The 24,889-nt window shown below is 30.1% G+C and overlaps 1 protein-coding gene across 1 annotated transcript in view; it reads left to right on the top strand.

The window, feature by feature from the left end:
- Nucleotides 1-24,889, top strand: part of LOC121128289 (glycine receptor subunit alpha-4) — a 174,890-nt gene that overhangs the window by 79,415 nt on the left and 70,586 nt on the right. Inside the window, exon 2 of the mRNA XM_040723870.2 lies at nucleotides 7,478-7,566. Coding sequence (XP_040579804.2) covers nucleotides 7,478-7,566 — 89 coding nt within the window. The remainder of the gene's footprint in view (nucleotides 1-7,477; nucleotides 7,567-24,889) is intronic.

Here is a 24,889-nt window from a genome sequence, read left to right as displayed (position 1 = left end):
TATTCGGGTCCTTCATATTAATATATATATATACGAACAAAAAAGATAATATAAATATAATAATAATAAAGTCCAGAGCAATTACGTGCAGATACATAAAAAACCCATTGTAGGTTAAATTTAGTGTCTCGGAGTTGAACCATATCTACCATAAATATACAAACAGAACAAATTCATTAAAACTAACTAAAATATCCAAATTAAGTGCAATACATAATATTAAAACGATAAAATATGATACTATGACAAGCTTTTCTAAAATTCTTGATTATTTTGTTAATAACTCTTCCATTGTTGGATTCCATAGATGGAATAAACTTGATCACTTCTGATGCTGTCGACCATGTATCCATTCCTATGTTTGGAATTTTTAGCGATAAGACCACACATCTCGCAGATGCAGCCAAAGTTATACCCTCACTTCTACCACAGCAATCGGATCATATGATGTCAGGCTGCTCGCTATATGTAAGTGTTTTTGAGTTTAGTAGAGCAAAGTTAATTGCTTTGGTTTCGTAAGAAGCTCCTTTTTTCCTTCGTGAAAGTCCAAACAGCACAATTTCTTTCTAAAACTTTTATCTCCACCCATCAAACCTTTTAACATTCAATTTTAAAAATTCCTTTAGAAATTGTTAAGGACGGGCAATCTACAAACGCATGGACTGTGTCATTGAATATCTTACCACAGTCCTTACAAGGATTCGAGAAAAAAATACAATTAGCGGACATCTGTAATTGGACTGTGAATTTTTTTTCTGTCATTTATTCCTCTCAACGATGACTTGATTCTGCTCTTTCAGTTTTCAGGGAGACTCAATCGTCTTCTATGTAGATCACATGGTATATCCGTCTCACTTTCAAAATTAGTTAATGCTATTTTCAAATACCAAGGGCATGGCATAATATAGAGACTTTAAGTCCTCTCAAGAGGAAACTTGAATCTCCCATCATTGAATAGATTTGAGGAGTGAATATCGTGTATAGCTAAAATTCCGTTGCTAATTGTAAGTTCTTCCAAAATAGATGGATCCTTTAATTTCCTAAAGAAAAACTTCTTACATAGATTTTTCCGAACAATATCTACTGTTGAGTCGTCATTAGACAAGATCATTGGTCTAGATAACTCGTTGAACTGAGTTTTCTGATTTAATGTCTTGAAGACAAATAATGCCAGGATCAAATGGCATCCAATAATTCATTTGTACATGTCTGGATCTTCTATCTTTATCCCCTCGTGTATTCAGGGAAATTATCTGGTTAAGGCTTATTTTTAATTTTAATTAATTGGAAATTCTGACAGGAAAGAAGTGCAAAAATTTGGTTTGTATTTTTTTTCGGAAAGCTTCATTTTAATTGTAGGCTAATGCATAAAAGAACAAGCCTATTTCTTTTACTCCTACTACTGCATAATATACATTTTATGTACAAAACATGTTGTGGACCCCTGTGTGATGCATTTGTGTTACAGATTATTTTAATCGTTGTGGATTGATTAAAACTACATAGTTTACAATTTACATTATACAAGGGTCGAATATAGGTCGTAATTTTATCTTGCAGCCTTTCTTCCTAAAAGAAACAGACAAAGGGCTCAAAATCAGTATGAGTTGTTAACCAATTCTTCTCAACTATGGAGTTATTACTTAATAATTGTTGGGAATTGTTCACAACTTAATCCGAGATTCTTCTAATTAAACATATGAACGTACAGAGCACTGATATAAGGGAAAAGAAGCAGATAAAATAAATTATACGTCTTCGAATATCCCGCTCAATTGTACAAACATTTTTGATAATATTACGTAGACATCAGAGCTAAATGTAATGTTTATATTGTATTATTTATAATCACAAGTGTAGCAAGCAATATCCCTTTAAAAAATATCCCACATATAATATTGTTTCGAATTGTAGTGCTACAAAATAAATTAATGTTTTTATAAATGACTCCCCATATGTGGATCTCTCTTGGTTTAAACATTTATCAATAAATATCTTATTTCTAAGTGGACAAAAATCCATAATAAAATAATAGTATCAATTTGTCCAAAGTTCTACAACAAAGTGACGAAACGCGCCTGCAGTCTTGATTAGATTCCTTGGATTATTAATATTATTTTTACTACACAAGATGAGACTTTTTAATAAATTATGAAAACGCCAATTTCTCATTTTCCCTCATGACGTATCCAAGTTTTTTTTTTTTTTTTTTCATTTTGCTGGATTACTACAGAGTAAGGAAGAAAATTGTGAAAATTTTCAAAACATGATAGATCTATTCAAGTTTCTCAAAAAGTACACAGGGTGTAGCTTCGAAACTTTTAACATTTACTTATAGAAACATATATAACGATTTTTCAATGTAGCAGCCTCCGTTGGCGTTAATCATGGCTTCAATCCAGGGTCTGAGCATCTTATAATTGAGAAGAATTGGTCAACTACCAACTGCTTTCAGGCTTTTGTTTTTTTACTTCTCTTATTGGTCGAAAAAGGTTGAATAATAAAATATTGAGGGATATTTGTCCGAGATTTTTTCTTTTATAAATATGACTTGTACATTGAATATTACAACTTATGGGGTTCTTAAAAATTATGTTCCTAGAAATGGGAACAGGACATCTACCTCCCTATGCTTTACTCTCCGTCCTTTTGCTTTCTAGCATTTACTCCCCCAGCTAGCTACCCTCGAACCCTTTACCCCATTTGTTTATCATTATTATTGAGAAGTAAATCTAACAAACGATGGAGAGTCAAAGTCTTATATGAATGTTATAGTTTGTAAGAGCAGTTGTTGGGTAATGCTACTTTTGAGTTCCAATCAGAAAGTAATTATTAACTAGAAAACGTAAAAGTGATCAATAAATATTTTGAGTTAAAGGCGAAATCATTCAACCTGGGTTTGAGAGACACCTTTCATTAGAGAGGCTAAGACAAAATATATACAGAAACTCGAATCTTTTACTCTTGGGGGATTTCTTTTCTATTGATAAAAAATGAAATCATTGTGAGCATTACCTATGGCTTTGTGTTGCACTCAGGGTAGTCTACACTCTGCCTCGTACAGTTGCCGTCCCAGGGACGAGCTTTTCTATGCTCAAATGGATTAAAACAGGAAGAAAATATGATTTTGAAAAAATTAATGCTCGTAGCATGAATTGGATATGAGGTATTCTAGATCTCAGATGAAATAATAATGAAGCTTAAGTAAATTGTACTGATAAGAAGTGATGTATCATTCCTTATGTATCTGGTACAGTCCAGTCTTAGGATTTTAGGATCTTGTTCTTTAGACCGTTTAGTGACGTCATCAAAGACCAAACTTTATAAGTATTAGGACTGGCCTGGACAGGACCCGACTTGAGTCTTTAGTCCTAAATAAGGATCGGCACAATACTAGTGATAAGTGATGTCGTCAATAGAAGCCCAATACATCACTAATACCAATGTCATTAAGTTAAATTAATAATTATGTGTGTGTGGCTGTTACAAGATTGAATATTTGGTTGCATGGTCTATACATATATAGTGTATTCTGGGGTAAAATGACGGGTGTGGTCATCCAGGGGTTAAGAGCCCTAGAACCTTTAGAGTTAAATCGAGGGTAATAGTAAAGTCGAACTTAACGAACATCTTTCAAAAATAAAGACATGTCTGCCTCCATATCATATCGAATAGTGACCTTGAAGTATATATTGATAAAAGTATATTAGTATTTATAAATGAAAAACCCATTGAAATAAAACACACCTGTCCATTCATTTTAATTTTATTATCTTTTTTTTTAATGGGGAAGTCATTCAACTAAAGCCATTTAATTTTTAATTTATAAATAATTTGACATTGAATAATTATTGTCAAGGAAGATAATTTTTTGTTTTTTTTGTCGAAGGTATCTACTAGAAACATTTATGTTTTAACTATCTTCACTGACTTTCCGTACGTTGTTGCTTGTTGTAGGCGGGTTATAATAAAAAAATCAAGCAACTGTTGTTGAGCCTTATTTCATTCAGAAATTTTTGGCAACATTGTAGAATGATTTTCGAAAGAAAATACATCTCAATCCTTCGAAAGGACTTTCTTGTTTCTTCTTTGCGTACTTGGTGATCATCATGCTTGGATTACCTTCAAATGCCATGCTTCAGTCTTTGGACTTCAATTTGGTAGGTTTGCTGCCACTGCATGGTTTTTTTAAAGATGATCCCCAACTAAAAAATGATTCCTTACCCGACAAATTGGCACATTACTCACTTGTTGATGTCAGATGTGGTTATTCCAACGCGGATTATATATAAAATATGATATCTTTTTACCTCCATTATAGGGAAAGTTTTGCTGACGATAAAATATATACTTATACTTAAGATTGTAGATGATTACTTATACTTGGGAATTTACATCTGTCGTGATCTGAAATTTAAGAAGCATATACACGACATTATAAGGAAGACCAATCGAAACTTGGGAATAATTAAAACAAGTTTCAAAATTTGTAAACCTTCGTTTATGGTAAAATTTTATAAGCTTTATCTCCTCCCGATCTTAATGTACGCATCTGAGATCTGGAATCCTTCCAGAAACTACCTATTTAACTCATATGTTTAAGTGTGTAAGCTAGGATTGTGTGGTTTTTTCCTTTATTTGGAGGTAACGACAACTATTAACTATTAAACTATCAAGTAGAAACTTGCCAGAAAATGAAGAACGTCAGCTTTCTCCGAGTGCCAACCAGCCTCACTGTAAAATACATAAAGAGACCTTCAGCTGTACGAATGGACAATGTACATGAATAAATATTAAACCCACTTATGTATGCAACGATAGAGAGACCCACAAAGTTTGGAAAGGCGTTTAATAATTGCATAGTCTTGAAGCATATAAATTTTACATACATTAAAGTCATATTTAAGTATTGATTACGGACAATATATATGCAAATATTTAATTTAAGCATGCCCAAGGGAGCACCAAGAAAGAAGTTTTAAATGAAAAAGCTTTTTTAAATAGGAAATTAAGTGTTTTTGCATTATGAATATTTTTTAACAATTTGTATTTACAAGAAAAAGGTATCATACAAAACAGCAGTTAATAATTTTACAATCAAGTCAGCAGTATTTTACTTTCTGAAAAATCATAGTTTTAAAGTTCCATATCTAATTGTAAATGTAAAGCGTTGTTTATCTAAACGTGGACAAACCTGTGGAAAAAAAAGTAAAACGCTGCTATGACTTTATTTCTGAACCTATTTTATTAAAATTTTAACACAAGTCAAAAATATTAAATAAACTTGAGGATTCAATTGAACAAATAGCTCTTAACTTAGATCATACGTATACAATTTCTTCGGAAACGTCCTATTACCTTCTTGATCGTCTCACCGGATAAAGTCCAGAATGGCCTCCTTATCCTAGCTTCAGGAGATCTTGTAGTGCTGTGGAGGCATTTATTGGAAACCTATTCAACATTTCTTGATACAAAATAGTCTCAAGGGTTCGACTATGGTGAGTCAGGAGGCCAAAACTGGGTGGGACGTACATCACATTCTTAGTATCAAGAAAATCGAGTGTTATTTTACTGTTGTGACAAGGTGATCTGTCTTACTGCCAGATCAATGGTAGATCGCTCATGACGCTACATATCCAGGGGAAGAATTTTTGGTGCAAAACACTGATGTAGACTCTGGCGTTGTCCTTCAGCCCCTGCGTTAAGATGAAGGGCAGCATAACGTCACCCTCGCTGCTTAAAACGCCAAGAACCATATCTAGCTGGGGGTACTTGGCTTTTATGAACCTAGGACGTTATAAGGACTTTTTGTCAACCATCTATTGTTACCCAAGTTAATAGATGTGCTTTATAGACAAAAACGTTTCTAATCTGAGAAGAACTAGACAAGATCTCTCGAAGGAGGCTTCTGTTTAGCTTTATATAAACATATGTACTTCTGGCCATAACTTAAAAATTCTTAACTTTCGAATTTTTGATCTTAAACCCTACTCAGTTTGTGCATCTAATTAAATAACTTGATGGATTCACAAAAATATTATTATACTAATCTCAACAGATATTTGTCTCAATAAAATTACCAATAAATAATAATTATTGCTTAATCAGACATTTTATGAGAATGTAATATTTTGTTCATAAAAGATAAATTAATTTTTATGCATGTTTCAAATATAATTATTTTCCTTAAAAACCAATGAATACCCAATGCAAAATTATCTTCCAACCCTACTAATGTTGTCTCGTCTGGAATGATCATATTTGGACTATATTCGACTTGCTGCAAATAGTGAATTGAGAAAATTTTCAAAATCCTCACTACCGTAAAAAAGTTATACGTTTGGAACATTGAGAGAAGACACATTTGAAGCTCTTTGCTCGTAAATGCGTCAGAATTTTCAAGATAGAGAGATATAATTTGAAAATATATCTACATAATATCTTTATATACTTTGCATTTAAACTTACAATCACAAAAATTGCGACAATTCTCACATTTTTACAAATGGACAAAAACTCTCATTTAAGATTTTAGTATTAATTTTATTTAGTTGGTACTAATGTGCCTCACTATAGTTCCCTGAGGAGTACATTTTATCATACTAATTTTCTTTTAAAGTGAATCTAATTATGAAAAATATTCGTTCCCTTTGAATTATTTGTGTTAAATCCTTATACTCAAAGGATTTGTGTTATTTAAGACAATTTCAAAAACTTACACATGTGGATGTCAACAAAAAATCAAACCAGAATGATTTTTCTCAAAATTTTCTATGGATTACATTTGTAATCTTCGGTGAATTATCGTACATTTCTATCAATATACTTTTATTATTAACCGTTTCAATGCACCACAAATTGTAACTTACATAAATACAGTTTCTAAACTATAGCTAAATTCATCCTACAAAATTGAATGCAAAAATGAGAAATTGAACATATTCCGTTTTAAATTATAGCTAAACTTTATGCCACAAATTATAATACAAAGTATTTAATTGACTCCGATAGGGCTATGAATTATACCCGTGTATATACGACGTTTAAAAATTAATTAGTGCAATCTCCTTGCTATGCTTTTTGATCCAGATTGTTTTAATCATGACGTACCACATAAATGTTTATGCATTTTCCGTAGTGCTTACAAAAAAACAAAGTAAAATGCAACACAATATGACGTGAAGGAAAATAAATAAACAAAGTCTACATCAAACAAAGTAAATGCAATTATATTAGATATGGGGTTTTGATATATAATACTTTTTAAAAAAATAAACATTTATTGTGTTAAATAACATAAAGAATTTGTGTGTAATTGATGGGTACTTTAATCAATGCATATTTTGGTAATTTTTATCTTATGCATTTGAAAACTACATGCTTTTAATTACTACAAATATTCAGATTAAAAGTTTTTGTATTTTAAACTGTGATAAGCATTAAATGAATATAAATATTTTCTACACATTTCTTATAGGTATGTATGCACTGAAGAAAAACCTCTGGAGTTCGAAGACATTGTAGACAAAAGAACATATGATAAAATGAGACCTCCAAAACCTGGCGGTAAGTTTTCTTTCTTTATTTTCAACATTATTTTGTGGAGATCCAAAGTATAGCTGTGTTAGGGTATTTTTTATTTTGTTGAAAGGTCTGAGTCTCTATCAACTCAAAAATCAACTCCTTTTGATAAAACAATATAATCTGCCAAGTTTGAGCAAAATTGAACAATGTTTAGAGGTAGCTCAAGTACCTCAAAGATTTGAAAATTGCCTTTAAAAAAAAAAAAATTGTCTTCTTTTTCAATTTTTGTGAAAACCGTTCACGATACAGCTTTTTATTTTTATAATGATTTTGTTCCGAGAAAAAAACATTCACAATGTTGTGCATAAACTGAGCCAACAAAGTAATACTCGATTTTGTCCATTTTCACAAAAACACTCACATCGACTCACTCAAACAAGTTTTACATAACAAATATGCATCCAAAATGGCTCAAACTTTGGTTAGGAATTGTCAACAAATGCTAGATACCGGGAGGTACATTGAAATCTGAATACTAACTCATTCAATAATTAATGAAGGTTGAGATATTGAAATTATTTCCTAGTTGGATATATTTAAGCATAAACAATTCATTACAAAAGCAAACAAACTTGAGTTCTATAACTTACGTACAAGTCAAGAAAATGACACTTGAATTTGATCTACGAATTTCGCACACTCCAAGCAATTGGGCGTCTCCAGGCAGTTGGGCGTCCAAAACATAGGGAGGAGAACAAACTCTATCTAAGAGGTAAAACTGGATCCGGAGGAGTTAAATGAGAACCCATGCAAGAGATATCGGGTATCCTACAAGACTGTCCAGAGAGCTATCAAAAAAGTGGGTGGAAAAAGCCTTGTAATTGTAGAAAGGGCACTTTTGACACCAGAAATAAAAGAAAACCATCTCCTCTTTTGCAAGACTGTGTTGAGTTAGTTTGAACTCTTTTTGGCAATTTTGCTCCCCCCTAAAGACCTCATGACAACCAACCCCTTCGACTACACCTTGTATATGCATGTCGAAGGGAAGGCCTACATTGTCCGTCATCTAAAACACCAATGCCCTCAAACCCAGTATCAGCAAGCACTGGGGCATCATGACAGAGGATTACATCCGCAGCTAATGATAAGCCTTCTGCTACCCTCTGAAAGCCATCATTACCGCTAAAGCTCAGAGACTCATCTATTTATCGTATTTGTTTTGTTGAAATTCTATTGTTAATGAAAAAATTATATTTTGTTTAATTTTAAATTTCAATGTGTTCAGATTTTAATGACTTATTTGCTATAACTCCTTATGAACTCCTCAGCATTACTGTCTTTCATTTAAGAGGACCCGCACCTATATTATATACTCAGTTGATATCTCCTAAAGAATTAAATAATAATGAAAACATTTTTATATAATAAAAAATCTGTGTACATAGTTTATAACAATAAAATATTTAAGATATACATTTCTATGTACGAATTCTTATAATATTTCCTTATCAAAATCTATAAATGTTTATTCATTAATTATTTTTTCTTAAATACCTAATGAATTTACAAAATAGCAAACAATAGCTCAAAGCATAAAAAATAAATAAATCTAAAAATCTATTATTTATTTGTTTATGTTTTAAGATAAGAAACTTTTACAAAGAAATTAATAAAAAAACAACAAATATATTAATTAATTATCAAAACAAGCAAAAAACTTTACAAAGTCGAATTTTAATATGAAAGTTAATTATTATACTTTTAGTGAAACTTTAATTTAATGCAAAATTGATATATATATAAATAAATCATTGTGTATACTTTGTTTTCTCAAAGTAAGGAAAAATATATTTTGTTGCTCATAAAATGCTTTTGTCCTTTTTTTTAGTTTGTTTGTTTTTTACTGTGTATCTTAATACTGATCTTCACGTAATGAACTTTTTTGCGCAAGTTTCGTACTACAAATTACTTGATAACTTGGATATTCAGTTTTCAGCATATTTTCTGCCGAAATTTTTGGTAATTTTTTTACTTTATTCAATCACAAAGTACTTACAAGTCTAAGCACTGTGGAGATTACTTAAAATAGATCCATTCAGGTTACTAAGCATTAAGGTTGAGCTAATTTTTGTAATATTTTCGAAATATTAGGGCCCCAAAATGTACTTTTTGGCAGGAAAATTTTGAATAGTTTTGAAAAATAAATTGTTGCCGTAGCAATACTTTTTTCTCCACTTAAAGCGTTGAATATTACTTATTAAAGGGGTGCATTCATTTGAGCGAAGTTATTTTCAGCAATGATAATCTTAGCAACATTTATTTGAGCTTGTATTTATTTGGGCGATCTTCTTTTTAGCGTTCTTAATTTCAACTACATTTTCACATAGTAAACATAAAAAGATGAATGTTTAATGATTAAACTTCATCATTTACAAGAGCTGTGTTTTAAATCAAATTGGATAATTCTAGCAAGAGCAACTGAGTTGCCTATTGGATTTCGTGCCAACCCCGTAAGTATCTGGTGAAAGATGAATTTACAATACATATTGAGTATGATTGCATTCAATACACTTCTTTCGATGGGTTTTTGTGTAGTAAGATCTTTAAAAAAGGAAGTGCATTCTCCGATCATTTTCTTTGTCCAATATTTTGACAATTAAACATTTGATTCATAAGCCAATTTTGACTTGCTTTAAAAATTTATGTATTTTGTTCTTTTTAGTAGAATGCTTAAAGAGAGTTGCAACAGATCTTTTTGGGTAAATTAATACCTTCACAGAAGCTTACGGAGTTGAGACTAAATCTGATTAGAGCCTCAGTTGCTCCTACTAAACTTCTCCCATTTGATTACAAACACTACTTTGGTGAGTGAGGATGTTATACGTCATTTGCCTTGAAATGTTTACTAAATGAAAAAGTTACTGGAAATAAGCTAGCTCAAATAAATACATGTTGAAACGAATACTGCTAAGATGACACTCGCTGGAAATAAAAGTACACGCTCCATAACTAATACACGCAATCTCCATAAATTAACCCTTTTAACTGAATGAAAAAGGTAAATTATGCAAATGGAAGAAAAAGTTACACACGACATAAGGGACCTTGAGAACATCTAATAAAATGGCATCATGTGTGGTATAATAAGAGGCACGTTTTGCAACTTTGTTTTAAAGTTATATCCATTGCCCACTTCCATTGATTATCGTATATTCAATTAAATACTTTCCCTGTGCGGTGAACTTTTATTGATTTTTATGCACTAATGCGCTACATTATTGAAATAACTGTGAGATCGTGCAATTTGTTAAAAAACCGTGGTATACCTACATACGAGGGTAGTCTGAAAAGTTTCTGACCTCAACGTAAACAGAAGATAGTAACATCTATCTAGCATTTGTTGATGCGCAGTTGTTTTGAAACAGTCATTTGAATGAGTCGATGTGAGTATTTTTATGACAATGGACAAAATCGAGTATTGAGCTTTCATTAAATATTTTATTAATGAGTCTAACCATTAAACAGATTCAAACAATAGCATACGTGTAAAGGCTTATTGTGCTAATAACATTTGACAGGTCTAAGTCAATCTACCAAACAATTATTATGCAGAAAAAAACGCCAAGTACTGTTTGGACGTGTTGCAGAGATGGGAGCATCATTGGGAGAAGTGTGTTTAGTTACAAGGAGACTATGATGAAAAATAAAAAATTCAGAAAAAATATTTTATATCTTTGTTAGGTTGGAAACTTTTCAAAACACCCTCGTATATATATATATATATATACTTAGACGTGTACACAAACGATAAATGTGGTAACCCGTCTTAAGTTTTTATTTCTTGAAATGAAATGATCAAATAACTTTCAAAAAAGATTTGATATAGATAGTTAGGAACACCCTACATCATATTTGGCGTCTTCCTTTGAGAGTAAGTCGTAAAGTACAAAGCAAGAATAGGGACAATTATTACAAGCCTTGTCTTTTAACATTAAAAAAGCTATAGACACAAAATTTAAGTACTAAGTGTTCAAAAAATGTCAAAGCAAATTAATTTTTTTGGTGTAATCGATAACATATGATTATTTTTATTACATCATATAATTTTTTATCAAAATTCAAAACTCACAAACAAGTGTAGCAATTGTCCATGTATTGTGTATTATTATATAATATATCATAAATAGTAAATTTACGCTTCTTTAAATTACAACATACTAAGTCAAAGTAGGGATCTAATGAGATTTATGATCAACTGAAATAGAAAGAGTACTCAAGCATACGTACAATCCCCCGCCTGAACCCCATCATTGACGCTAAGGCTAGTTATATTAATGATTCAGAGAGCTCAGTCACACATCTAATTATAGTATTTATTTTGTTGAAATTCTATAGTTAATTAATAAATTATATCTTGTTGAAGTTTAAAATTCAAAGTGTTCAGATTTTAATGGGCCACTCGGTATTTGCAGTATCTAACTTAAAACAATTTCTACATACTGAGCACAAAAAAAACTTGCAACAGTAAATAAATATAATTGGTCATTTATGAAAATTAAGAAAATGATAAATTCTTAACTTATTTTTTATATAGGTTGGACAAAATAATTGTCTTTCTCCCAAAAAGAAATAAAACAATTTATTTAAAACAGAAAGTTGTTTTTTTAATTTTATAACGATACATTAAAAGTTTTTTTTTTTCAATTTTGAAAATCATATCAGATTGGTAACGTTCCTCATTCAACTTCGGTATTTTTGTAATTCTTTGTTTATCTTCAATTTTACTTTTTATTGAGATATTTAAGAGGAACAACTGTCGCATACAAAAAGATGTAAAATCTTATTGATAACAATTTTATATTAAAGTTGTAGATAATTAATTGATTATGTCATTAGTAATTAGGGATTTTTACAAGGATCTTATAAATGTTAGTTTTTCCAAAATAAATCCAGTAATTTATTTTTGAAAAACAAACAAACTATTTCTTGCTTTTGTGTTGACAAGCCATTACCTATGTATTATAGTAATAGGGTTGAGTAGAGAGAAAAAATAAGCCGCAAGTTAATGTTTTTTTAAATAATTCATGGGAAAAAAATGTCTTTGAGTTCATAAATAAATAATGACCCTATTTTATAAGCTTCTTATTCTATGATGTTTTTGTCGATATTTTTTAATAAAAAAACTAAGTAACTTCCATATTATTTTAATCAAAATAAATTACAGGGTTGATCTTATCTAGTGACTCACATTATATTATTTTCAATCCGGAATGATAGTGGTTCAAAATTACGGAGGAGATCAAAAAGATATCTTATCTTTGAACAGAACAAGCTGAGGCAGTAGCAAAAAGCAAAGAAGATTCTAAATTTTCTAAAAGCCAGAAAAATTTGGGTAAAGTTTTACTCTTCCCTGATAGAAAAAAATTTTCACCATTGGTTTAACTGTAAATAAGCAAAAGATCTGCTACATGACAACCGATCATTCAGACAATATCTCAGCTTCAGTGAAACATGTCTTCTGAACAAAAAATCCAACCGGAACCATGGTCTTTGGCGTTGTGGAGTCTTACCTCCCATTTTTGCGGAGAGGTAGGAGCGGTTCATTGCAGATACTTACATCGAACTTCTGCATCAGAAAGTGCTACCTTGGGCCAGAGAAAAGTTCAGGGACAACTGTGCTTTCACTCAAAACAGAGCTCCGTGTCATTGAGGCGCTAAGACCGAGGCGTTCCTGAAAGACAACTTTTCGAACTTTTGTGACCTGAACATGAGGCCGCCCTTCTCTATAGACACAAACCCCTTGGACTACTCCATCCAGGTGCCTCTGGAGGACATGGTGTGTGCTACTTTTCAAAGGAGTGTCCAGTCTATAGACGCTTCCATCAAGAAAAGTGATTAAGCTCGACTCTTACAACTTAGTCAAGATCTTTAAGGGGTTTACGTCTCGTATTGAGGCAATTATTAGAGCTGAGGGATCACATAATGAATAAAAGTTGTACCAAGGACTATTTTCTGATGATTTTATTAAATAAATGTCCTTAAATATCTCTTTTTTGCATTTTACTCTTGAAAAATTTAAAATAATAAAATGTGTACCCCTAGATAAAATCAACCCTGCATTTATAATTTTTATTTATAACAAAAAAAAATAATTGTGACAATAAGGAATGTATTTTGAATGATATTAATAGAAATATAATTAATATAAGGGACATCCAAAAAAAGTTTATTGATACAAGAATTTTGGAAAGCTAAATAAAAATTTTAAGTCCCTCGAAGAAATCCTATGAATTAAATAATATTATTTTTTAATAATAAAAATGTTGTTTCCTTTGTTACTTTAAGTTAAAGAAATGAAAAAAAGATATATAAAAAGTTGCGAATTCATATAAAGATATGTTTTGAAGAGGATTTAAAATATAAGTTTCTTATTGTTTTTATAAGAAATATGTACTAACAGGACGAGTTTAGTGTGAGTGGAGCCCTAGGGTAAAGATAAATGGCTGAGTAATTTCCTTTCTTTCCTTTTTTAACAGCTGATTTTTTAAAAATATTTGCACATTTTAAGAAAAGTAAAATGTAGGGTCATTTTTTGTTCAAATAATCATTTTTTTAAAAGCAATAAATATATTTCTGAGTGACTTTTTAAAATATATATTATTTAAAAATAAAAAATATTGGTCTATTTAATTTATAGAATAACATTTTTTTTTTAAAAGGTCTGGACTTCTTAAAGTCTTTTGAAATAAACTGCGCCCATCCTTTTTCTTATGACCTATTTATAAATATTTTTTCTCAGTGAAAATCTAAAATTTTACAATATCGTTTCGAGTGCAAAGACCCCGCCAAAAGCCAAGATTGGGCACGTATACCCTTTGTACAAGTATTGCCACTCCAAGTAAATGTATTATCATTTATTTCACAATGTTGCACTTAAAACATTAACGATTTTATTCTATGTTGTTGTTAGATGTTTGAACGATAACACATGGACGGTCAAGTCCCGGCTTCACACATAGATGGTGCTTTTTTTTTAAGTTCACCTTATTTTCAGTTGTGACCAATCTTGAAATGACAGCTGTCAAAATGTCATGACAATTTGTGATTTAGTTTTTGAGTTATTTTTCTTAGTGTGATGCTCCTTTTGTTTTATTTCCACAACAGTGGATCATTAATAATTTCGAGTTTTAATTTTTGACTACTCCTTGATGAGGAAAAATAGTGTTCAAGCTAAACAATGGCTTGGAAAGTGTTATAGGAGTCTGCTCTATATAGCAAAAAACAATAATTTAAAAAACAAAACATTTTAGAACGAAAAAATAACGTGTTTTCTTTGTTAAGCCCTTGCCTTTAACGCACATGTGTTTTTGATCCCCGTTACTAATGCTCTTAGCGTCAATTTGTTTAACTCAAAATATGTCTTATTTAGCTGTGTATATCCCCACTATTAAATAAAAAATAGCTCATCAGTGTGAAATAATGTTAACATTGGTCATAGAAAAAGTAATACGACTTTCATAGTAGAGGACATGTGTAAATATTACCCTATGCTTCTAATGAACATAATTCCACCTTTTATTTACATTGATATAAAGGAATTTTCGATTTCGTATTTTACAAAGGAAAAATTAATCTCTGATCTTTTTCAAAAAAACATTTTACACTCCTATGCGAAATTTCATATTTACCATAAGAGGGTTTCATTTTTTCTTTTTAATTTTGCATCTTTTTTTTAAAGAGATTTATAACTTTTTTTTTCTCTTTTTTCATATTAACTAATGTGGGGTATTTTTTGCCCTCTATGAATTTTGCCATCAATTATGGAGCCCCTGCTATTTCTCCACTGCTAGCTCCAAATTAATCTAGGGTCAAATATTATTAATCTCTTATGATGAAAAGTTGAGAGAAGCAATACAGTTTAATATATGAATAATCATTAAAATAATAGGATTGTTAGTGATTTAAAAAAGTTAGTAACTTGGTATTTCATCGTGTATATAAAGAAATTAAGTTGTTCAAACGTGATAAAATATATATTGTTTAAACTGTATTCATAGTACACTTGACATGAAATTCCACTCTTGTTAACCTACTGTAAATAAAGAATAATCCCAGAGTTGGGTTGATTTGTCGGACTACCAACTGATTTCTTCTTCTTCTTTTGTAGAAGGAAAGTATGAAAAACCCAATAAATATTAAATCATACTACTTCAATCATACATCATATAATATTTAGACTCACATTTTATTTAAAAGAGACGTATTGTGCATACCTTAATCATATTTTCTTATTTATTGACTATAATAAAACTTATCCAAAAAGAAGGAGATATGAGTCCATGAGGACTTGAACACTTGTGTCTACTCCAAATATTTTGATATACAGTAATATCCTTCAAAATTAGGTAACTATATACCTATCTGCTTCCGAAATATAGAAAGTAGCTTTTTATCCATAGACAAAAACCTCTATTTACCAGGTTCTGGAATGATTATATTGCACATACATTTATTAAATCCTCTTAAATTCCTCACGCATCATCACGAACCCACTTTTTAAAGAGCAAACGGAATAAAAGGTGAAAAATCATTTGTCTACTGCATATTTAAATTTATCGACGTTGATTAAATTCATAGCACGTAGCCTACAAAACTACAAAACAATCATCTTACTTAGCTATAACAGTGATGTCAATAATACTCTGATGTATATTTTCATATAAAATGAGTGAAAAATAATTAAGGGTGGTCCACGTAAACGTTTATAAGCCGAGAAAAAAAAAGTAAAACGCTGCGGTGACTTTATTTCTTGACTGATTTTATAAAAAAATTCACAAAAATCAATATTATAACATAAAATTAACATTCAATTAATATAATTGCCGTTAACTTAGACCACAGGTCACAATGTCCCCGAAAACGTCCAACTTTTTTCCAGACCGTCCCACTGGATAACATCCAGAATGCCCTCCTTATCCCAGCTCTGAGGGATCTTGTGGTACTATGGGAACCTTCTAGGGAAATATGTTCAACATTTCCCTAGACAAAATAGCCTTCAAGGTTCAATTTTGACGAGTTAGGAGGCCAATAACTCTGCAAGATCCAAGGTCTATTTTTCATAATGATGCAGATCCAGGGGTAGACATAGGTGTACCGAAGATTGGTTTAGATCTTGGGGTTGACCTTCAGGCACTGCTTGAAGATGACGGGTGCCATAACGTGACCCTCTATGCTAACAATGCTAATAACCAACACTTGCCCTTCATGATCCAATGGAGACTATAAAGACTTTTTGTCTTCCATGTATTGCTCTTCGAGTTTTAATTCTGGGCTTGACTGAAAGTTTTCTCATCTGAGAAGAACCAGACAAGATCTTTCATAAGAGGCTTCTGTTTTAGCTTGGTTTGTGTGACTCTTTTCTCCCCTGTTTGATGGGGTTAGAAGCTGTACCTTACGTCGTTCAAAAGTCTTCATTGATGACACGATGGAAAGTTGAAAGGGAAGCTACGTCGATACTGTCAGCAATATCATTTATAGATTTTTTTTTTTTTGTTTTTGTTTATTTTCCTCAACAATGTAGGACTTCTGAGGTCGCATGGTCTTTAGAAAATCATCCTCATTGGGTCTTCACTATCCTGCTTGACACGTTTTTTGAATTTTTTGAACACACAACTGCTTTAAACAAGACTGTGTTGTCTATTTTATCATTTAAAGGTCACAAAAGTGTATAACGTTTTTGTTCCTGATTAAAAGAAGACAGGGGCATGTTGTTGTAAGGTAACATTATGACCAACTGACGTGATAAAGTGACATTTGTACCAGACTTATTCTCTATTCGATTGTTTTTTATTAAACTGGATTGTAGGGGGGGGGATGAGGCTAGAGAAAATTTGTAGGAATAATCTTTAGTATAAATAAATTCCCCCAAAAGAGATTAGACAAATCAGATATAAAGAAACCTTTCTTATACATTATATGATAAACATATTATGTAACCTTATATTACTACTAATAGATATTATTTTACTACAAACCAATGACTTTTTTTTTTCTTCTTCTTTATATTTGTAAAATCTGTAATACATTTGCTGTGTAAGACTGTACAAACCTATCCACTTCTATAGTTGTTTCTATATAAACATACATTTTTGTTTTGCTATATAACTCAAAACAAACAGAAAGAAAAAGAATTTGTATCTAAAAAATAAGATTGATGAAGTAGTTTCATAGACGTGTAAAAATGAAAATAAATGATTTTATTCTGTATTTTTGATAAAATGAATTATACTTAAGTACATACTACATGATATATCATATATTGTCAGAAACACATTCATTTTTTAATTATATCAATAAATGAAAATATGAATAAATGTTTTAAAAAAATGTAATACTTACGTACATTTTTTAAAAATTGAATTAACTTAGACCTTTTGTAGTGTCGTTTCCAATCATTATTGCCACATTGGATTATTCAATTCGGAAGATATTGGATGTCATTCTAAAAATTTTGATTATTTACGGATTGCCTTAATTTTAAAGAATGAATAATATTGCCCTTTTAATAAAGGAAAATATTTTAATATATATATATATATTTAAATTATAAAATATTTTTTAAAGAAACTTTACACTCTAAAAAAAAGTTATTATATAAGAGAGGCCTCAAATTTACATTGGGGAAAAAGAATATGCTAGGGGTGTCCTCAAGATTATACATTGAGGGGGCTTGAATTTTGGATTTTTTTTTCTGAAAAAAAAAACCAAAAATTAAATTTTTTTGGAAAAATTATTATTCATATATTAAATTAAAAATATTAATTATAAACTATTTTCGAAAAAAATTCAAAAATTAAGATCTATATTCAAAAAATTAAAATATAGAAAAAATTTCAAATTTTTTTTTTTGAAAAGTAAATTTTTGGGGAAAAAATTCAAAAATAAATTTCAAATATTAAATTTTCATGTCAAAAGATAAAATTCCTTAATTTGGGGAAGGCTTCAGCCCCTCCAACCCACCCCCTACGGTACCTACGGATAGATTGGCTTAGCTCTAGCTAAGTGATTTTGTATTTAATTACTATTTAATCATTTACAATGACTAAATTACATTTTATCTACTATAATAAAATATTATAGTTGTATGTATGTCACGCGGATAGCAAGTTCGTTTTAGTATAAAATATATCTAACCTGTACATCCTCTGTACTATAATATGTAGATGTATGTATGTATATTAAATACGAATTAAAAAAGGGAATTAAGCAGCAGATTAGCAAGTTTGTCTTAGGATTTATCTTCATTATGGTTGAAAGAGGAAGATAATAAACGTCTCAGAATAATATAATATTATACTTTTTCTAATATTTTTAACGAATATATCCAACAATCCTAAATGAAATTATTAGATGCTGATTAAAAAATGTATACTAAAGCAAGAATATTGGAGAGATTCTGAAATTTTCAGAATACCCTACTTCCCCCATTAATTTTTTTATCCTAACCTCTCTTTAATCTTTAAGAATCAACTTTGAGAAAGATGAACATCTACTACAATTAAATAAGATATATTTCTCAATATATTCTATTTGTAACAATATCAATAGATATTCATCAATAAAATACTAAATCAACATTGAATTTGAATTCTCCTCTTGTGTACTACCCGCCAGTATAATTATCGATAAATTTGGAATTCTCAATCTTCTGTCGATTTAGCACTGAAACGCTAGTTTCTTATAATTGATTTATTTTATTTTATTATAAAAAAATTGCGGGAGGGGGCCCTCGAATAATATTTTATCGACGCCGCTGTATGTATTATCCTTTCCTTGTCTAATTTTTTTGTTTTTGAAATGGTACTTAATTAGTTTCTGAGTTATCAACAAATTCTAATAACCTATAAAATTATCCAAGGCTACAAGTTGGCCAAGTTGTTAAGGCACCACCTGATGGCCCTATACCTTTTGCTAGTATTTAATAATAGATGGTTCATTCTACTGACATAAGAGAACGACTCAACGTCCCTCACCGGTGTCTTCATGGTTTTTTGATCCATGGTTAAGTTCTAGGCAGGTTGTGGGATAATTCTGAATGGCAGCATTGATGTCGTCTATGAGCACCGAAGTCAGATTTTTATAATGATATAATTATAATTATAATGAACACCAGAACCAAACATTCTCCTGAGCACTTGATCCCCAGGATTTAGTCGTTTGACTTTCAATACGAGCTTAAGGACCAGGGTGTGAGACGAGCAATTTCAAAGTATCCCATTTTGAAGTCCAGAAGAGTTTATAGACTGTTTCTTTTGGCTTGTATCACGGAAATGGTTGATCGAATTATTTTTTTTATTTTTTTTTATATTTTGTGAATAAATTTAATTCCTCGGAACATTTTATTTACTCTTACTAAAAACCTTTAAATTAATTTTCACAAATTGCTTCCTTACACTATGTATTGCTAAAATATACCTTTTTAATGTAAGATGGCTCAACTCCCCAAGTGGGAAGTACCGCGATCAGATTTGAAAGAAAGTGATGCTGGGCTGGCTAACACTTAACAGCCAATACTTGAAATGCTATGGAATTACTGTATATAATATTTTTATGAAAAAAAAAAAATGAATTATCAATCTAAATTGATGTATTCATCATTTTCTGTCATTTACATACATACAAACATATTATTTACAATGTATTTTTCCTCCAAATATATTATTGATATTGTGTCTCTATATTCATGAATATTGTAATATGTATATGAATAAATAATCCAGCTAGGTACACGTCTATTGTGCACAATATACAAATTGAAAGGAATGATATAGGCCGAAATACAAACATTGTATTCGTATTGATTCCGGATTTTAGCCATGAAGTATAAAAGAAATATGAATAATTAAGTAGATTGATATATTAAATTAAGTTTGTCCATAGCATAAAGGAATTTTGCGGTCAAGACCGCAAATTTTGTGACCAAATCTTTGAGAAAATGGAGATATGAGTATGTAGACATCAAAAGAAAAAATTTATCGTATTTCTAGAGCAACTACCTTGTCTTAGGACAACGATCTATCTGAAAATAGATTTACATAAAGTGGCAATACGATAACCATCGGATTAATATTTTTCCTAAACTGAATTGGCTAAAGGAGGATTTTTTGTCCACCAGGGTCATTAAGAATGTCATGAATTACTTATACACCGACTAGGCAACCTCCGTGAAATCATCCTAGTAAATTAAATATTAACAAGGCAAATTCTGCAAATGAAAGAAATATACTGTAACGTCACGAAACAAAAATATACAAATATTATGTCATCTGTTGTATCACAGAAAAGAACATTTTAAATTACGGAAAGTTTTATTGTACCGCAGAAAAAGTAGATATAAAACCAAGTAAACAAGATTTAAATATATTTAAAATAAAAAATAAATCCCTAAATTAAAAAATGACCAGTGGCGTCTGCAATATTATATTTTAGAAAGGGCTTGGTTTTTGGATGATTTTTTGCAAAAAAAAAAATAGTTTTTGTAAAAAATTTCACAGCTATTTACAAATATTTATATTTTTTGAAAAAATTTCAAAAATATAGAGGTATTCACATAATTAAATTTACTTTGAAAAAAAATTCAAAAATCTCTACTGCTTACAAAAATTCACTTTTATGGAAAAAAAATTCAATAAACAACAGCTTTTCACAAAAAAAAATTAGAAAAAAATTCCAAAAACTCACTTTTTGGAAAAAAAATTAAAAAAATCATACTTATTTAGAAAAAAATACCAAATATTAAATTTTTGAAAAAAAAGATCAAAAATTTAATTTGAAACATTTAATTTTGAAGAAAAAAATCTCCAAATATGAAAATTTTTGAAGAAAAAATTCAAAATTCACCGCTTTTGACAAAAAATGAAATTGTTTGTGGCATGTTGCTGATTTTATTAGACACTATGAAGTAGTAAGCCTATTACTCTAAAAAAATTCTAAATTACGTATTTCAGAGTAATTTAACCCTGTTTCCCGACCTTCGATTTAAAGAATAGTTACTTCATACAAAAAGATCCAAACAATTTTGATTTTTTTTTATAGTCGAGGATAATAAGTTATTGACTATTCCACAATAAACTTAAAAATGTTTTGTTTTTTTCGGATTTCATCGAGTATTATTTACTTAATAATGAGAAATTACATTAATTTAAGATTGATTTATAATTTCAAATCTGATGGCACAAATGTTAAATCCTTAACCTTATTATTCGTGAAGATATTAGTGTTCAGAGAATTTTCCAAATTTTCAATTTATGAAAATAAATTGAAAAACATACGCCTCGACTACACCTTGTGGAAGCATGTCGAGGGGAAGGCCTCCAGTGGCTGTACTCCAAATACTGAGGCCCTCAAAGTCTCTGTTAGCCAGCATTGAGACGCCATAACAGAGAACTACATCTGCAGAGGTTACCAGACCTTCTGACAGCGCCTGGAAGCCAATATTGCTGCTAAGGAAATAATTATGAAAGCTCAAGCATACATATACTTATAGTTTTAATTATGTTGAAAGTCTATTGTTAATTAATAAATTATATCTTGTTGAAGTTTAAAATTTAAAGTATTCAGATTTTAATATACTACCCTGTAATGACAACAACTTTGGAAATTAAAAAATACTGTTCAGGTTTCAACTATAAAAGGTTTTGCACTCATTTTAGGTCATACTTTTTACAACCCTACCTATATCGGATATTTTTTTTTCACGTTATTATTTTTTTTTTGTTGTAAAATTCATTTTTAATACACTCTCTAAGAAATGGTACTGCTGTTTTTGAGAACCCCTCATCTAACTTATCTCTTAAATACATTTATTTAACCTTTCGTTAATGACCCCAACTTAGATCCAATTCCCTTAAATCTCTTTTTAAAATAGATATTAATGCTGAAAACAACATTAATATGCTCCTTTTGTTGATGCAAAAATATATTTTTTCTTGAAACTATTCGCAAATTTTGCAATAATTGAAACAAGAATAGGTAAATGTGATTAATTTGTTCACTTTTAAGTCGTTCTTTTGCTATGTCGATTTCCCTTTTATTATTTAAGGTATAGGCTTTTCTACAACCCTTCGAATAACATGAATACATTTTTAGTACCAAAAGTGTGTTAAAAGTAATAAAATATTTTATAGAAATGAAATTTCTATATTTCATATAGAAATTATAATATTTCAAATATAATAATCACAAATTAAATCATGTAAATCCCCAAATATATTGTTGCTATGATTCATTAGCGTGATTTTGAGTATATCTCTACAGTGCATTAAGACCCAAATATTTTGCTTATAATTTTGGTTAACGTTTAACTCAAGTTCATAAATTACGTCAAAAAAAGGATGTTAAAGAAACAAATTATCTATATTTTTTTCGACTCTAAATATTACATTAAAGGAGCTAATGCACTTACAACACATATTATATATTCATTTGATGAACAAAAAAACATATTTAATGTTTCTAATAATTAATTGATGTCTAATCATAAATCATAACTATTTTTGAGTAACTTTGCTATGGTTATTTTTCCTCTTCTAAATACTGAGGTTAATTTTTTTGTACCAATAATATAGATACATAATATATCACTGGAATCAATTTGTAAAGAGTGCATTAATCACTTTCAAAGAACCCCTAAATCTTTACCCTCCTTATTATTTTTTTTTATCATTTATTAGAATAAGCCATTAAAAAGAAAAATGATAAAAATTTGACTATTATTCACCGTCATGCGAGATCATAATTATTATCATTTTTCATATAAACTTAGCAAATAATTACTTTAATTTGTTAATGTATTTTTTTGTTTAGATAAAATATAATATATAAAATAATTTAATTAACTAAATTTATTGTTTCACCGTGTACGGAAGGGTGTATTGAAAGTCTGTATATTCTTGTTTTGTTTTACCTAAGATCTCACATGTGATATCATTGGAGGGTAGCTTCCAAAACGAAAATTGAAGATTGAACCAACGTGAAAGTTGCGTCTTGGCAATATAAATCAGCGTAGATAAATAGATTTTGGGGACCCTATATCCAAACTCACATTTTTATGCTATATGTCCTGGGCTCTTCCATTTGGAGGATTGGGTTTGGTTTCGATATCATAAAAGTGCCCATGGTCGAAATAACCATGATTCTTCACTTGACCCTTTCAGTAAATTAAGATCATCATTGGCTTCTTTCAACAGCTCATTAACGATGTTCATGTGACGATTATTTTTTTTTTAACTTCTCTGATACTCGTCTTATGCCCAAAACATTTGAAAAAAATTAATAACACGAGCCAACCGATACGTCAATATCCTCAGGAACTTCTCTGATAGTCATTCGACTATTTTAATTCACCAGATTTTCACTTAGTATCAACCTTTAAAAGACAGTTGCCAAAATTTCATGACGATCTGTTCATAATTATCTAAATCATTATGCTAAATAAAACGCTATATTGCAATTTTCAAAACAATGGGTGAAAACAATTTCTTATTTTAATTTTACACTTTTTTTATGAGAAAAATACCGTTCAAACAAGTCTATGGCTTGAAAAGTATTATGCAAACTTTGCTCCATTTAGCGAATAAAAAATAACTTTAAAAAAACTAGATTTGAACGACAAAAAAAAGGTATTTCCTTTGTTAAACCCGATACTTTTTACCCGATGTGTTACAGTGTGCGGCAAAATAACTTCTTCTTTTTTATCATGCGTGGCAATCAGTTTATAGAAATAGTAGCGGGGTGCCCCTGGTTTTATTTTGGAGACAAGATTTCAAAGTTTCCTTGAAAATGGTATCATGCGTTGGAATAGTGAGGAAAGTAAGTTTTCATTTGAGAATAAATAAAACCAAAAAATGGTTTTAGAAAATTAAACTAACTGCAATTTAGCTTTATGAATTTACAATCCAATGAGGTATTGACAATTTCACAATCGTCTCCCATCAGTTTGTCTTCAAAGATACAAAAGAAGAACAACCCTGCATGTGAACCAGAAAACGATTCATACGGCTTTCGTGGGGTGTCTAGTTTTCATGGAAGATAATAAAGACAATAGAAATTGATCGTCTAATACAACGAAAAAAATAGGTATGATAAAGTTTTTAGCCCTCAATTGTAATTTGCTGATAAAATTGGAGAGAAAGTACGCTTTGTTGATACTATTACAACATCTTGATTACCCGGACATTGTAATACCGTCCAAAAACTAGGTGTTGTTTAGAAAGCCAGTTTTGTGTTTTGGACTTTTATTTAACCTTCAGTGTCTTCGACATGCAACTTTAAAATCGGTAACGCGGAGTCACACTGCTGATTAGCA

The sequence above is a fragment of the Lepeophtheirus salmonis genome, chromosome 13, assembly GCF_016086655.4.
Source record: "Lepeophtheirus salmonis chromosome 13, UVic_Lsal_1.4, whole genome shotgun sequence".
Classification (NCBI taxonomy): domain Eukaryota; kingdom Metazoa; phylum Arthropoda; class Copepoda; order Siphonostomatoida; family Caligidae; genus Lepeophtheirus; species Lepeophtheirus salmonis.
Note: the sequence above shows the minus strand (reverse complement) of the source record. Positions and strands in the feature narration are given on the sequence as shown.